The sequence below is a fragment of the Adiantum capillus-veneris genome, chromosome 11 (genome assembly GCF_014529385.1).
Source record: "Adiantum capillus-veneris isolate H3 chromosome 11, ASM1452938v2, whole genome shotgun sequence".
In the NCBI taxonomy this organism is placed as follows: domain Eukaryota; kingdom Viridiplantae; phylum Streptophyta; class Polypodiopsida; order Polypodiales; family Pteridaceae; genus Adiantum; species Adiantum capillus-veneris.
Window position 1 is genome coordinate 21,148,350 of NC_140941.1, and position 16,854 is coordinate 21,165,203.

Genomic DNA, 16,854 nt, shown 5'->3' on the forward strand with positions numbered 1-16,854 from the left:
GCAGTTTAACCTGCAGGTATTAGTGTGGATGTGTAAACAGAGAGGAAGACATTCTTAACATAGCGGTCGCCATTCTAAGGAGTAATTCTAAGTCATGTTAATAAACGAACATTCACCATTCTGTACTAGACACAGAACTTGCATCAAACAAAACAAACAAGACTTAAAAGGCATGAGATACGAGCCCTTGCAGTCACACAGCTTTAAAAATTTAAAAATCAAATCTACTTACCACACTTAATGAAAATACTGCATCCTCCTTTTCAAGCATTCCTCGAGTCCGTTGATACAAAGGGCTGGTTTCATCTATAACATGCCTTACTACCATGCCATGATCAAGAAATGCTATCTCTGGCCTAACCTGTGCAACACCGCGATACATCTATCAAAGTTTTGCATTAGTATTCAAGAAGGGAATTTTCAGTTTTAACACACTTCATCACAAAAACCAGAGGACATACAAACAAGCAGTAACAAGGCGCTACAAAAAAGACTCTCTTTCGTGGTGTCCTTTGAAGTAAGAAAGCCATGGCAAATCAAGAACCGAGTGTTCACCGAGGTGTTCACTGACACTGACTGGAAGACAATTAGAAGGCAGCAAAAACAGCTACACATGAGGCCCAGTCTTGAAAATGCAAAAATTGGGTATATCTTCAGCACTCCAAGCATTCAAAACACTTATTCAAGTGGTGCACAAAACACGGCCACTACAAAAAAACATGGCATCCACATGACTCCTTTATCACGGTCTTGAAAGGACAAAGTTGATGCACACAGTATCAATGAAGAGAAATCTTTAGAAACTGCTACTTTTTCAAGACACAAAGTGTCCTGTCACAAAACTGGCATTCATAGTGTCCACTCTGCTTCGCTTTCTTCAACATATATTATATTATTGTATATTATATACACACACAATATGTGATGCATACTAATGTATATACCTATATAGCACAAATTCACCCAAAGGGAAGCGCAAGTTATATACTCAATAAGGGACCTGGAGGCATGGAGCAGATCTTGTTAAAAAGAGAATGCAGAGGGTCCATCTAATTACCAGTTTCAGAGATTGTGATGTCCGAAAATACGTTCCAGATCTTGTCACAGTGTTGTAGAGATAAGTAAGATCCACCTTCACATCTACCAACTCACATGGTTGAGGGCCAGCTAGAACATACCTTGTCAGCAGAGCCCTGCAGCACAATAACCAGAAAGCTAAGCGTATTACCAATCTGTGTAAGATACCCTTTTGATGACAAAAAAAATCCCTACTTGTAGCAAGCTTCTCTCCTAAGCCGTCTGTTACTAGGAGCTGGGCAGATGAGAGCAACTGTTGAGCACTTGACAGGTTGTGAAGGTTGAGATAACCTTGCAAAAACTGAGAGCTTGAAGTGAGCAGTGTGGCGCGTTGTAGCTAGAGTTTGTAAACAAGAAGGTTAAGAGCAAGCTTATTCTAAGTACCTGCACCACTGAGAAACACAAAGATAAGCTGTGCAATGAGTGCATTTAGATTTGCAACCACCAAGGTGTAGGGTGACAACGGAGCTAACTCTGGTTGCAAGCCTGTTGAAAGGGAAACACTGAACATGAACACTTGAAAGACCGTTTGCCAAGACATCTGCAATCCTTCAAGGGAGTTCTGATTGGAGTTTTTAAAAAACTCTAGGACAGTCTCATCCAAGGCAAGTCCATTGAACTGGGGGAGATATAAGAGTGTAAAGACCATGCTGAGGAGTACCGGTGCAGCAAACATTCCCAAACAGAACTCAAACACGGACCTCTTCAACATGAATATGTAAAAATCATAGATAAATGCAAGAAACCCATGCTCATCTTGCAAGATTGTAAAATTGTTAAGACCCTGACGACCTTTAAATTCTGGGATATCTAATGATGTATAAGCTTCAAACTCATCATCACTTTCCTCGTCCTCTTCATCACTAGACAAAAAGTTTGCAATTTGGGAGGCAGTCGTACTGATGGGTTCAACAACTTGACTTGTGAGGTGCTCTACAACCTGCTCTGCCGTTTGTGTGACTTGTTCTGCAACCTGGCCAACTTGTTCTACGACAGGATCAGGTAGAACCTCAGTAACTTGATCCACCACTTTCAGGACTACTTCTTCTGCAACTTGCGGCAACTTTTCCACCTGATCTACTGCACTGGCCACTTGCTCTATGATGGAATCTGCGACTTGTTCAACTACTTGGCCAACCTGCTCAACTGCATTACCAGAACTAAACCTGTTTTCCAAAACATGCACCTCAATTTCGTCCAAAGAGCCAAACTTGGCCAATGGCCTCTCAGCACTTTCAACTTTCCTAAACCCATTTTCACCAGTATTGATCTGATCATAAAAGGTCCTTTGATGGTCAACATTGAGATGTTGGTTCCTTTCAGGTACACCCACTGGCTCCTGAAAAGAATTGTGGGCCTTTCTACACATTAAACTGTCAGCTTCTGCAACTGTAGTTTGAGGAACAGTCCTAGAGTCTAAAATATTCCCATATTGACTGGCAAACTCATTAGTTCTCAAGCGCTTATCTTCTGGATTTGGCCTTCCATCTTGAAAGCCTACAGCCTCAAATGCTTGATAATAGGGGTCATTCATCCAGAAGTCTCCATGAATACTGTCGTACACGCTTGTATTTGCGAGCAGACTGGCAGTACATTTGGAACTAAAGTTCTCATCAGTGCCAAGTGCCGTATCAGAGCAAACATGAAAATCTGTGTCCTGATGATGGTCAGCATACTCTGAAATAGGCTCATCTACCATCTCCTTTTCCTGCAATAGGAAAGCTGAAATTTACGACAAGTATAATCACTTGATAAAAAGAACAAAATCCAAGGGGCAATATCATGTCGAAGCATATCAATCAGATTGACTGCTCAAAGGGCTGTTGTATTTTTTCTGACGCTTGCTTGATTTGATACCTAGCTACCCGCAACAAATGCCTTTCTTTCAGGAAGTCAATACTTAAGAGAGAGAATGAAAAGAAATATATATTCCTCGACTGCAAAAAGATACAAAATAGGTGAAGCGAACTATGAAGAATTATAATGAGTTAAGATCACTTGAAAGATGCCAAATGTGGGCTCAAGAATGGAACTCAAATTACAATCATTAAGACCATTGGTAAGATGTCAAATGTTGGCTTGAACGCAGGAGTCAAAACCCATTAAAATGGCTGTATTGTCATCAGAAGACACTGATTTTGGTAGTAACACAACTGTAGGCCAAGCATAGAGAGAGAGAGAGAGAGAGAGAGAGAGAGAGAGCTGTATAAACATCTTCCCGAGGCCGACGTCGGTGTATGAGAAGATCAATGTACATGGGCTATCCACTGAGCATCCTAAAAAAGTATAAAAGGAACAGAAATAAAATGCTAGCAAGCAATTTAAGATGGAGGGTGGGGGGGGTAGTACATCCATGTGTGGTGTAACAATGATGATGGGATCTCGGGGTTTCCGTTCGTCGTACAAATGCCATATCGTACAGTCGTACAGTATACATTCGTGCTGCCGTACTTACACAAATACGGTCCAACCTTTTTTTTAAATTTAGCATGTACATTGAGTGTTTGGTCTTTGTGCCCACTCCCTAGGCCATTTTTCATAAGTTGGTTAGGCCCCATTAACCTCAGCCCTAGGTATAGTCCCAAGTCACATTTGCACAAGTTTTTATGCTTTTAAAGAGTTTTTTAGAAAACACGCTGTATTTATCCAAATTGTATGATATAATTTGAAATACATCGTATTTTCCCGTATAAAACCATACGGTATGAATATGGGGTGAAGAGCCCGTGGAGAATAGCCGCACGATGTGAAAAAACTGCTCAGTACTCTATCCTTTCGTCTAGCCTGCTGATGTCTTGTCCAAATCTCTCGAATACGCCTGTAATGTACTCTCATGGCTTAATACCCTAGCGTTGGGGGCCGCCCTTGCAATCGAGAAATCTCTCCCTGCTGTAGTGCGATTCCTCTCTTAGAGATTGTCACAAGTGATGACGTGGCAACCTGACCCGTCAGCAAGAAGAAGAAGAAGAAGAAGAGAGTTTTAACGTCGTAGGAAACTATCCCAAGAGACCTTAAATATCTAGCCGACGACGGAGTTGAACTCAACCTGACCCGCATGATGATGTGGCAATGTCACGTGACACATCCAACCCTGTCCGTGGACAAGCTACAGCATGACCAGGGTTCAGTTCAATCAAGTCAGTCTAGAATAGGAAGTGATCTGGCACTTTTGTGAGCCTGTTTGCAGACCGTGCATGTCCAGACACTTAGATTAGATGCATATCCTCTTGTTGCACACAGTATGATCATCAGATTTCCATCAAAACCCATCAAGAGCATTTTTACAGTGCATAGACCTATTTTTTGACATTTTTCACTTATTATTTTTAAGTGACTTTTGTTGTAAACTTGGTAGGGCAAAATGACTAAGATAATATATAGGCAAACCAAAGCTAGCACTTTCTGGCAGAAGAGGCAGCAGGAGCACTCGCTCAACAGGCAACTTCTCAGTAGAACCCCCAGATGCCCTAGCGTTTTGCATCACAGCAGAAAGCTAGGACCATATCAACCAGCGTTTTTGCTCTTGCAGATTTCAAGCGACATCAGACAAAGCAGAAGCCCCACCGTTAGCAGATTCTCCACAGCAAGACCATTTCAGCCCTAGTGTTTTTGCATCTTCAAGACACTTCAACGTTTTTGCAGATCTTCGCGACGGAATCCCCACAAGCATCAGCATTTTCAGTTTTCAGCATTTAGAACCCGCAAAAGAACCTCCGAACCTCACAGATCTCACCTTCCCGCAGCAGATCCTCGCCACAAGGCCAGATCCCGCAAAGTAGCCTGGACGCAGATTTCAACATCTGCGTTTTCAACGCATCGTCGTCGTCACCGGCATAGAGTCAGAATTCGGCAGATAAAGATTTGCAGATTTCAGCCCTTAGCATTTTCAGTTTTCAGCCCGTCTTGTCATCGTCCTCATCGTCGTCGACATCGTCAGCAAGTCCAAAGCATTGTAGAGATTTGTGCAATCATAAGTAGACCGCTCACACCATAGAGAGTGGGGCCTTCGGAGGAGGGTTTGACAACATTCTGGTGTCATATTCTTCTCTCTCTATCTCTCAGACTCATGCACCTTCATTGATAGTGTCTATTCACTTTGTGCAGTGTCTATTCACTTTGTTTCTATTGCACTCTCTCACTAAAAGAACGGAAGGCTCTCCCTTCCGTAAGTAAAAGGAAACCTTGAGCACAGTTCGAAGCACTCATCTTGAGCAAAGTTCAACATTTACTTCCGCTGCACCTTACAGGCACCCGTTTATCACAATGTCAAACCCAGCGGCCATATAGTGACGTGGAAATCTTTACGCATGTGAAAAGCTATTTCCGCGATACATCATAGGAGCTTCGAGGACATGGTCGACCAGTATGCCACAGATACAGATTTTGTAGATATTTTCACACGGATACGAGATGGGGAGACAGTAGCAAGATACTCCATTCAGGAAGGCTACTTGATGAGAAAAACCATGTTGTGTGTTACACAGCCATTGAGGGAAAAGGTTATGACTGAATGCCACTGTCCACCTTTTACGGGTCACCGCGGCATTGCTACCACCATGAAAGGGGTAGAGAGATACTTCTTTTGGCCAAGACTCAAAAAAAATGTGGAAGAGTTTGTACGTAGTTGCTTAGTATGCCAGAAGGTCAAGTTTGACAGGCATAAGGCACAGGGATTGTTCCAGCCTTTACCCATACCCACCCACCCCCGGGAAAGTATTGCAATGGATTTCATTTTTGATCTCCCGAGAACATAGAGTAGTCACGATGGTATCTAGACTGTTATTGATAAATTTAGCAAACAGGCTCATTTCATTCCAGTGAAGAAAACAGTCAAGCCGGATCACTTAGCGAGATTGTTTGTGGCCCAGATCTTCAGATTACATGGCATGCTTGAGACAATTGTCTCTGAAAGAGATCCCAGAATTACGAGTTTGTTTGGAAGGCAATTTAGGAGAACATTGGCACGCGGTTGCAGATCTCGTCATTGTTGCACCCGCAAACTGATGGGCAATCTGAGATTGCAAATTCAGTGGTTCTAGATTTATTGAAGTCTTATATCTCATATCAGAAGACTCAATTGGAAAAGTACTTACCTTTGGTGGAATTTGCCTACAATAACACGATACACTCTTCGAGGGGGAAGGCACCATTTGAGATTGTTGAAGGTGTTGCGAAGGTTCCACCCTTCCTAAGCACGAAAGATAAGGTCTTTGAAGCGGATGAATATACACGAGATTTGGATACGGATTTTGCCAAGGTTCGCGAGACTTTGCAGAAGTCTCAAGAACGATAGAAAAAGGCAGCGGATCACCATTGTCGCGACTTGAAATTGAAGGAGGATGATTGGGTGCTCTTATGTCTTGAGAAGGCACGCCTTAGAAAGAAAAAGGGAAAGGAGAGGCTTTTTCCAAATCTTGGTATGCGATACTACGGACCTTTCCAAATCACTGAAAAGATAAATGATGTCTCCTTCCGATTGAAACTGCCAGATACTTGGAGGATTCACAGTGCATTTCATGTGAGTCTCTTGAAACCTTTTAAGGGTGATGTGTCTGATGATGGGGAGCCTGATGAGCAACCCGAATGTAAGGTGCAGCGGAATGAATGTTGTATTTTCTCAAGATTAGTGATCTATATTTGCTCAAGGTTCCTTTTAGTTCTTATGGAAGGGGGAGCCTTCCGTCTTTATGGAGAGTGCTATGATAACGACAAAGTGAGTGGATATTGTGCGTGCAAGTGTATGAGACTGAGAGGAAGAGAGAAGAGAGATACGACACCCGAGAGGTTGTAAAACCCTCCTCCGAAGGCCCCACTCTCGTCGGTGAGAGTGGTCTACTTATTGATTGCACAAAGAGGTACAATGACGATGCAATGGACCGATGTAACCTGGGACTATGCCGATGACGACGACGGCGATGACTTAAGAGGCTGAAATCTATGAGAACTGGGGCCTGAAATCTGCAAACTTTGGGGCTGTTTTCATATGGCTGAAAAACGCAGATGTTGCTGTGCTTTAAGGGCTGAATTCTGTACCAAAAACGCTGTGGTCTGCAGGGGTTTTAGGCTGAATTTACTCGCTGCTGTCCTGGCTGTAAATCGCTGTCTGGCTGCGTTTTCAATGCTGAAAACGCTGAGAGAAAAACGCTGAAAAACTGCAGCTTGGCTGGCGATCCAAAACGCCAAGGGTGGGGGCTGCTGAAGGGGTGGAAAAACGCCAAGGGCTGCTTGTCTGTGGCGATGGCCTGCTGGCGGAAATGCCAAGTGGAAGGGAGGATGGCTATAGCAAAAACGCTAGGGGCTGATGGGGGTGGACTCACCAAGGAAGGCTTGGAGAGGATCTTGTTGAGAGAGGGGGAGAGTACCTGTTGCTTGGGGGCCTGTTGTGCTCCTTGCTCATCTGCCCAAGAGCGCTAACTTGGGTTTGCTTAGATATTAACTTACCCAATTTGCCCTACTTAGTTCCCAATAAAAGTCACTTAATAAATAAGTGAAAAATGTCAAAAATAGGGAAAAATAGGATAAAGTCACTGGAAAAATCCCCAAACTGACTCTGATGGAATTTGATGGAAATGCTTATGCTTATGCAGTGTGCAACCAAAGGATATACATCTACACTAAGTGACTGGGCATGCACGGTCTACGAATAGACTCACAAAAGTGCCAAATCACTTCTAATCTAGACCGATTGGACTGACGGGAACCCTGGTGTAGCTTGTCCACAAACACATAGGGTTGGATGTGTCACGTGACACCGAAGTGGAAGAAAACGAGGAGATCCTTGTTCCTGAACAGATTTTGGCACATAAGGATAAGAAGAATAAAGGTAAAGTCCGAAGGCGGTTGTCCGAAGGCGGTTCTTAGTTAAGTTCAAGAACTATCCTGCATTGGATGCGAAGTGGATGGAGGAGGAGGACCTAGCAGATACTCCTCAGATTGTGAAACTTTACCTCGATGCTTTTGGTTTAGCATAGTCTACTCCAAATGGAACCCAGAATTCAGCTTGGCCGGAGATCTGGTGCAGTGGGATGCACAAGAGGGAAGTTACTCCGCTCATTGTGATGCCTTGTATGTCCCGCTCTTAAGAGAGGGGATCTAGCGCAGACGCCATCAGGATGGACGTCCAGTGTCCAAGTGGACGTAGTGTAAACCCGGCCAGTGTGGCCGGCCATTATCATAAAAGGGAGGCCGAAGCCTCATTTGCAGTTATCGACCCCCACTGGCAGAGTGCAAGTGGTTAGCGCGCGAGGCTAGGAGTGCGCGAGGTCACCTCGAGGAGGTGAGGCCAGGTGGTATGGGATGCTCGGTCTTACAGGTGCACGCCTACGTCCTCGGACGCTGACCCCAGCACACGGGAGCTGCTGGATGGTGGCTATGGTCGGGTGGTTTGTCCGACGCGTCTGTAGGTGGCGGTCCGTGTAGTCGGGAGATCCACTCCCTGCGTTTGTTTCATGGTATCAAAGCCTGCTTGGCTACGGGATGGATCGTGTGCACACCTACGGATCGGTTCGAGTCGGGGAACCTTGAGTTCGTGTAATTTTTAGTAATTAACCGCTGAAATTGTGCGTTTTTCTTCACATAAGCTTGTGTGCAGGTGATGTGTTGTTGATTTTTACCTACTTTTCGACGGAAATCAAATTTTCATTTACATTTGCTGATTTTTTACTTAAAAACAGCAATTTCCATTGGTCCAATTGCTGAATTTTACTGCTTTTGCATAGGAATCAAAGAATTGATTACTTTGCATATGATATTTTTACTTACTTTATCAAAATTTGTGTTGCAGTGAACTTCAGCAGACCATGCTCTCTCTGTCGGAGCAAAGAGAGTGAGGGAGAGTCTCTCAGCAGCTCCGAGAGAGAGAGAGAGAGAGAGAGAGAGAGAGAGAGAGAGAGAGAGAGAAATGAAATGTTATATTAACGTCTTCAAAAGGCCAAAGTGACCTATGAGACCAGAAGGTTACAATGTGGTGGATCTGATACAAAGTCCGAGTAACAAGATAACAAAAATGAAATGATAGAATGACAAAATAAGATACTATGGAATCCTAAACTGCTAGGTGTGAACTAAGCAACTAGCTAGGATAGCTAGATCACAAGAGATCCAATATCGGTCACTGGAGGATCTAATCAATCTCCTCCATGGTCAGTAGTCTGACCGGGCGTCGTGCATGTCGGGCCAAAGTGATCCGAATCCTCTGATGTAGGCTCCGTCGATGCTGTGTAGTCCTCCTCAGTCGTGGGCGTCTGGATCTCCACAGCTCAATCGCTCGGTTGATCAATGTGCCTCTGGTGTGAGGCAACGAGCTTTGTTGTGGTAGTAACTCCTCCGAGTGTGCAATGGCAGCTCTAAAGAAGTCTGTGATCTATCTCTGAGATTGGCCTGCCTCTCCTCTCATCAGACTCTCTCTGTGTCTGTGCAGCTCGAGCAAAAACAAACCCAAGCATCTCTGATCCTCGTACCGCATGACTCTGGAGAATGGTCCAAAGCCCTCTCTCAACAAGCAATGGAAGCGGCCTCGTATCTCGTAGTAGACGGGGCAGTGGCATGTGTAGTGCAACTCTGTCTCAGGCTCGATCTCACACTGGGGGCATGTCCTGGCCTCTGCTGGTACTCCGCTGTATCTCCCAGTCTCGATCCACAGCTGGTGTGAAGATGTGCATATCTGGCCAATAGCACATTGTATCCCATGAAACAAGTGGGTGTCCATGTATCTTGGCCTCGTCACAAAACCATCCACCGTAAGCTGGAGGAGATGCTCTCTGTAGAAAGCCATCTTCGTGCCCAGCACCTGCGCTGGCTATATCCATGTCCTCCTGGTGTCTAGCTGAGTCAGGTCCTAGCGGATGAGCCTGGTATCTCGGACTGTGTAAGAGTCAGAGAGGGTGCATCCAGTGAGTACATGTGCTAGATGTGTGTTCCTAGTACGTAGGTACTAACAGTCAGTGTCTGCTAAGACGGTTTATGGCCTCTGTCTGTTTTGCAGGCGTAATCGAGGGCGATTACAATGCTTTCAAGAGGGGGGTATGTCACAAAGTGATGACGTGGCTACCGAGAGCAAAAACCCTAATTTGCAAAAACCCTAATTTTTAGAAACCCTAACCCTAACTGCTGGCTGAAACCCTAAATGTGGTGGAAACTCTAATTTTGGCAACTGAAATGCCACATGGCAAGCAGTACGGATTTCCGGATTTTTCGGGACTGATTTGCAGTTTTTTGAGCGACGCAATATTCTTGCTTTCCTCCACGCAAGTTGTGTGGGAGATAGAGAGAGAAAGATTCTGCTTTATTTTATGAAAACTCTCTTGTGTGAGAGAGAGAGAGAGAGAGAGAATTTTTAGCTTTTGATTTAGAAGCTTTTGGGGCTCTGCTTTTGGGCATCCCTTGTAAACAAAAAAATTGGCGGTTTAGGGCTCTCTTTGTAGAGCATCTGGACGCAGAGTCTGAGAGCGAAACCCTAACCTCTCTCTTGTACTTTGACATTGATTTAATACATAAAGAAATACCGAAAGGGGCGCCAATCTTTGGGGCCAATATCTCTAGGCACGGAACTAAGCCGGGCCAGTGCAAATCTATTGTGATGTGTGAATTGTTTTGAAGTGGTTATTTGGTGTTGTCGTGATTGATTCTTGACTTGGAGTGTCCAAGTCTGTTACACCATCGTGCTTGCCTATCATTGCAATGTGCACTAGGCATAAATTGATATACCTAGATGAATCCAGGGTATACCCAGATTCACCCTTGAAGGAAAGTGCAAGGTATAGCCATTTAAGTGCTTGGTGATCTGTGCGAACGACAAACTCACGTCCATAAATGAAAAGCTTCCAATACTTTAATGCATAAATGACAAAGAGAAGTTCCTTATCATAGACAGAATAATTTTTCTCAGGACTATTTAGCTTCCGAGAGAGAAATGCCACTGGATGGTTGTTTTACTCTTTAACACGACGCCGATGGCAATGTTACTAGTATCCATCCAAACCTCAAAAGGCTCAACCCAAGCGGCAAGGATGAGGCATGGTGCCTCAGTGACTTATACCTTGAGCGCTTCAAAAGCACTCTTAGCGGTATCGATCATGACCGCACTGATGGCGAGTCTTGACACCCTTTAACAAATTAAACAATGGTACTGCAATATGTGCAAAGCGCTTGATGTGAGAACTGTATGCTTGACACAAATCCAAAAATGAGCAAATATGATATGATGTCTCAAGCATAGGCCACTCTCTTACCTCACTTACCTTCACGGGATCAAGTCGAATGCTCGGGAGAGATGATGTAGCTCAAATAGCACACAGTAGTCAGAAAGAATTCCGACTTCTTTGCTGCAATGTAAAGACAGTTAGCTTCAATCGGGGCAAAACTTTCTCCACATCAATAGCATGCTGCTTCCAAGAAGAGGAGAAAATGAGAATCATCCAAGAAAATAAACACAATTACCGACCAAGTCAATGAAGATACGCATCATCATACGATTAAACGTACCCGGTGCACCCGTTATACCAAATGGCATAACAAAGAATTCGTACTGTTCGCATTCGTTTCTAAGGGTAGTCTGGTAGATGTCTCGCTTTGCAATTCTTAACAAGTGGTAGCTACTCTACAAATCAACTTTCGAAAACACTATCGCCCCATTGAGACACTTCAAAATGTACTCGATGCAAGGCATAGGAAACTTGTTCTTGACCATCATCATCTTATTGAGCGCCATGTTGTTACGTCTCCAGACATCAGGATGGGCGCCTCAGCTATGTCTGGCCAGTGTGAACCGACCGTGTGTGAACGCACCCTTAGTTGAAGGGAGGTTAAGAAGGGCGGCTAAGAAGTCCTATAAATAGGACTTAGGTCTCATTTGTGAGACATCTTGTCTCATCACCACACTTAATCTCTCGTATTGGTGTGGGCTTGGTCATATGTGACACCAGCTCTTGTGGCAGAGGCTAGCCCGTTTGGCTGCAGCTCCCAGGCTCGAGGGTGAGCCCGTAGTGGCTCTATGGCTAGGAGGTGAGTCTGATGTCCGCTCACTACGTGTGTCTAGGTGTGAGTTTGGCTTGTGTCATGTCATGTGTGTAGGATGGATCCGGCAAGGGACAAGCGTTGGTATCGGAGCCCCTTGTTCTCATATGCGTGACATGATGACGTGCACAAAACCACTAGAGCTCATGGGGCCCTGATGGCCCAACCTGACAAGCCCTCCCAACTCTCGTGTAGGGCAGTATGGGACGCTACTAGCGAGAGAGGACAAGGAGGGCACATGATAGCCAATGGTGGGAATTTTGCGAGTTCTCTTTTTTGTCTCTTGTGGGTTCTCGTGTGTGGAATGTTGATTGCTGGATGCAGTCACATGGATGCTTCGTGTACTCAGGTTTTTCCGTAAGCTAAGTGTGCTTGAGGGTGTCCTTGAGAGCTACCGCTCTGAGGACTTGGCAAAACCTCCGTAGACACACTTTGATGAGAGCCCTTGATTTAGGAATATGCTTCAATTGTATCGTTTTGCAGAGAAAGAAAGAGAGAGGTATTATCCTTCAGGCTCTTTTGCACAAATAATCGGCTGAGGCGATGCCGCACATGTGTAGAGGTCGATCGGTTGGAGAGCTCTTATGCACGTGCACCCACGTGCCATGGCTAGTACACATAAGATGCTTGTGTGCGTTTGGCATAGTTACCAGGAACGGGAAACCGGAACGGGAACGGGAAACAGGAACGCGGAACAAAATGCCATTCCCTGTTACGAGTACTCACGTTTGAAACACGGAACGGGGATTCGGAACGGGAACTTGGAATGGGAACGGGGAACGGAGACCTGAAAACGGCCATTCCCTGTTACTATGGCGCTTGGAGCACGGCGCCTTCCCGTGTGCTCATGAGTGGGCACTTGTCACGTGACACATCCCAACCCTATGTGTCCGTGGACAAGCTACACCATAGCAGGGTTCCTGTCAGTCAAGTCAATTTAGATTTGCAATGATCTGGCACTTTTGTGAGTCTATTCGTAGACCGTGCATGCCTAGTCACTTAGCATAGATGCATATCCTCCGGTTGCACACAGCATGATCATCGAAATTCCCATCAGAATCCATTAGCATCAGGTAGGGGAATTTTCCAATGCATTTAGCCTATTTTCCTATTTTTTGTTATTTTCACTTATTATTTTTAAGTGACTTTCCAACAAAAGTAGGTAGGGCAATTTTGATAAGTTAATATATAAGCAAACCCAAGTTAGCACTTTCTAGCAGAAGAGGCAGCAGGAGCTTCCCGCTCAACAGGCAACTTCTCAGCAACCCCCCCCCCCCCTCAGTACTTAGCCTCGCCATACCTCTCACTTCCTTGGCATTTTCTTCACAGATTCAGCCATCGCCGACAAGATCTCTCTCTGGCGCTTGTCTCCCTTCAGGCAGCCCTAAAAGGCCAGCGTTTTGGGATTGCAACATCAGCATGCCATAGCGTTTTTGCCCTCAGCATTTTCAGCCAAAAAACGCCAGCCCATTTTTGCAGATCATCAGAGATTTGCAGCATTGTTGCAGCGTTTCAGCAGGTGATAAAGGCCATAAAAACGCAGCCCCTCAAGCCAGCAACATCAGCGTTTTCATTTGCAGCATGACCCCAGACAAGGACCATCTATTTTCAGTCTCAAGACAGCAATAAACAATCCATTTTCAGCCCCGAACAAGTCCAAGAATTCAGCATATAGAAGATCGCAGATTTCAGCCACCAAGTCGTCGTCGTCATTCACCGTCGTCGTCGTCGTCATAGTCCCATTGCATCAGTCCATTGCATTCGCATTGTACACCTTCGTGCAATCAAAGTAGACCACTCTCGCCGACGAGAGTGGGGCCTTCGGAGGAGGGTTTTACAACCTCTCGGATGTCGTATCTCTTCTCTCTCCTTCTCTCAGTCTCATTCACTTGCACGCACAATATCCACTCACTTTGTTCGTGATCATAGCACTCTCCATAAGACGGAAAGCTCTCTCTTTCCCTAAGAACTAAAAGGAACCTTGAGCAGTAAAGATCACTAATCTTGAGAAAATACAACATTCATTCCGCTGCACCATACATTGGTATCAGAGATTTGGAAGTGTTCTGCATTACTCAAGGAAAGAACCACAAGAACCACAAGAAATTTTTTTGCTTGTTGCGGTCGCACGAACCCAAGTTTACTTGAGCGTGGCGATTCATCGTGTTTTGTTGAAGAGTGACAGGAATCCCAAGAAAGAAGGGCTTGTCCAGCCTCCCCTTGTGTCTCTTTTCACTCATTGAGAGCGGACCGTGCACTTAGCGACCGGCCAATCGATGTGAGGTGGGGAAAAGCAACCTTGGGGTGCGCCCACAGAAAAGAGTAGAACTCGGGTGAAGAGAAGATCCTTCTCCAACGCGATTTGCAAGCGAAAGAAAACCTCAAGAACTCAAGAACCTCAAGAACCAAGGACCCCAAGAACCCAAGTTCCTCGTGAACTTAAGAACCCAAGACCCCAAGAACCCACAAGAACCCACGACTTCAGCATGGTCATCACTCGAAGCGGAATGGATACTTTGCATACAGGTGATGAGCATGAGAGAGGCGAAGAAGAATTTTCCCCACCAGGAAGTTTTTCCGACCCTTCCCCATCTACGACAAGGATTGCACTAACTCCTATGGAGGCTTTCGACAAGAGGATGATGGACAGAAAGTTAGAAAGCGAAGAAAGGATCGCAACCATCGAGCGTAAGTACCAAGAAAGAATGGCAGCCATAGCGCGTGAGAGCGAGCAAGCACGCTTGGAAGCCAAAGAACGACAAGCCAAATTGGATCATGAATTCAAAGAAAGACAAGCAGAAATGGAACGCAGACAAGCAAAGAACCAAGCAAGACAAGCAGAATTTTATCGCGAGAACAAAGCACGACTGCAAGAGATGTTGCGACTCTTTTCTCAAGTGCAGGCACCGATGCAAGAGATTCGGGAAAAAAGGACTCTCTCAGTCTCTTCTTCTCCATCGCATGATACACAGAATTTGCATGATGATGAGAAGCATGATGAATTGAATGATAATGATTTGCATGATGATTTGAATGACAATGATAAGCATGATGATGGATGCCAATGATTTGCATAATGATTTGGATGACAATGACAAGCATGATGATTTGCATGTTCAAGATGTGATTTCTCACAAGCATGGTGAATTGCATGAAGATGATGTGATTGTTCACAAGGATGATGTGTTAGTGGATGCTTTTTCTAGCGAAGCTAACCTCGTTGTAGATTCGATCAATCACGAAGAACCGATCTTGGCTTTCGAGTCAAGGTCCAAAGAACCCCCACAAGACGATTTGATCATTCAAGAAGAAGCAATCTTGGCTCTCGAGCCTTGGTCCAAAGAACCCTCGCAGGAAGTATTATGTGTTCGCATGATTGATACGCACGCATTGTTCGAGTGTTTCATTCGTGAAGGTTTCCTGTATTTTAGTCAACATCGTTATGTGATCCCTTTTCCTAGGCATGACATATTGCATATTGAGCACGTTTCTCTCATGGATGAGCACGAATGTATGCGGATTGTTCATGAAAAGCTGAAAAGTTTGTATGTAAGAAAGTCGCATTCCATGTCTCTTCCTTGGCATGACACAGTTTCCGAAAGAGCACATGATAGTATGAGCACCAAGCATGGGCATTTCCATTGTGATTTGCCACAGTTGATTGATTTCGATCCAACAGACAAGATCCGAGCACATTGTTTGCATGTGTTTGATGAACGGTTTGTCACTCCGTCTCTATGTTCATCTACATTGCATACACAGTCTTTAGAGAAGACAAGATTTTTTTCCTTCACTTTACATGGAATGGGTATGTTCATGGTTTTGTGTTGGAGATGGTTTCACGAGTTTTCAGCCATCGAGATTCTTGAAGACGAAAGAAGCAGGACTCTAGACGAAGTTGAAGCAAGGACGGAGCCACAGAAGACTTTGAGTCGCTTTCGGCGCAGCCCAAAGAAGCAAGCATTGCAGACCTTTATGAAGTTCAAGTACCGCACGACCCACACATCAGAGTGGGCCGGCGAAGAGTCCCTTCCAGGATTCCGGATGCTGTTGGCGATCTCCCTCGATGCCATACAGTTCGGTACCAGTACCTCACTTTGAAAAGGAGGGGATGTCACGTGACACATCCCAACCCTATGTGTCCGTGGACAAGCTACACCATAGCAGGGTTCCCGTCAGTCAAGTTAGTTTAGATTTACAGTGATCTGGCACTTTTGTGAGTCTATTCGTAGACCGTGCATGCCCAGTCACTTAGCATAGATGCATATCCTCCGGTTGCACACAGCATGATCATCGGAATTCCCATTAGAATCCATTAGCATCAGTTAGGGGAATTTTCCAGTGCATTTAGCCTATTTTCCTATTTTTGGTTATTTTCACTTATTATTTTAAGTGACTTTCCAACAAAAGTAGGTAGGGTAATTTTGATAAGTTAATATATAAGCAAACCCAAGTTAGCACTTTCTGGCAGAAGAGGCAACGGGACCTTCCCGCTCAACAGGCAACTTCTCAGCAGACCCCCCCCCCCCCCCGCAGCACCCTCAGTACTTAGCCTCGTCATACCTCTCACTTCCTTGGCGTTTTCTTCACAGATTCAGCCATCGCCAACAAGATCTCTCTCTGGCGCTTGTCTCCCTTCAGGCAGCCCTAAAAGGCCAGCGTTTTGGGATTGCAACATCAGCATGCCATAGCGTTTTTGCCCTCAGCATTTTCAGCCAAAAAATGCCAGCCCATTATTGCAGATCATCAGAGATTTGCAGCATT

The 16,854-nt window shown here is 45.0% G+C and overlaps 1 protein-coding gene across 4 annotated transcripts in view; it reads right to left on the reverse strand.

The window, feature by feature from the left end:
* The window catches only part of LOC147446974 (uncharacterized), a 50,113-nt gene that overhangs the window by 20,265 nt on the left and 12,994 nt on the right, over nucleotides 1-16,854 (reverse strand). For 2 of the 4 annotated variants that reach the window (XM_086522890.1, XM_086522892.1), the window contains exons 2-5: nucleotides 1,462-2,785; nucleotides 1,273-1,378; nucleotides 1,058-1,193; nucleotides 233-382 (exon numbers count right to left, since the gene is read on the reverse strand). In XM_086522890.1, the coding sequence (XP_086379016.1) occupies nucleotides 233-382; nucleotides 1,058-1,193; nucleotides 1,273-1,378; nucleotides 1,462-2,785 (1,716 nt within the window). The remainder of the gene's footprint in view (nucleotides 1-232; nucleotides 383-1,057; nucleotides 1,194-1,272; nucleotides 1,379-1,461; nucleotides 2,786-16,854) is intronic. The other 2 variants (XR_015189578.1, XM_086522891.1) reach the window with 2 other exon arrangements.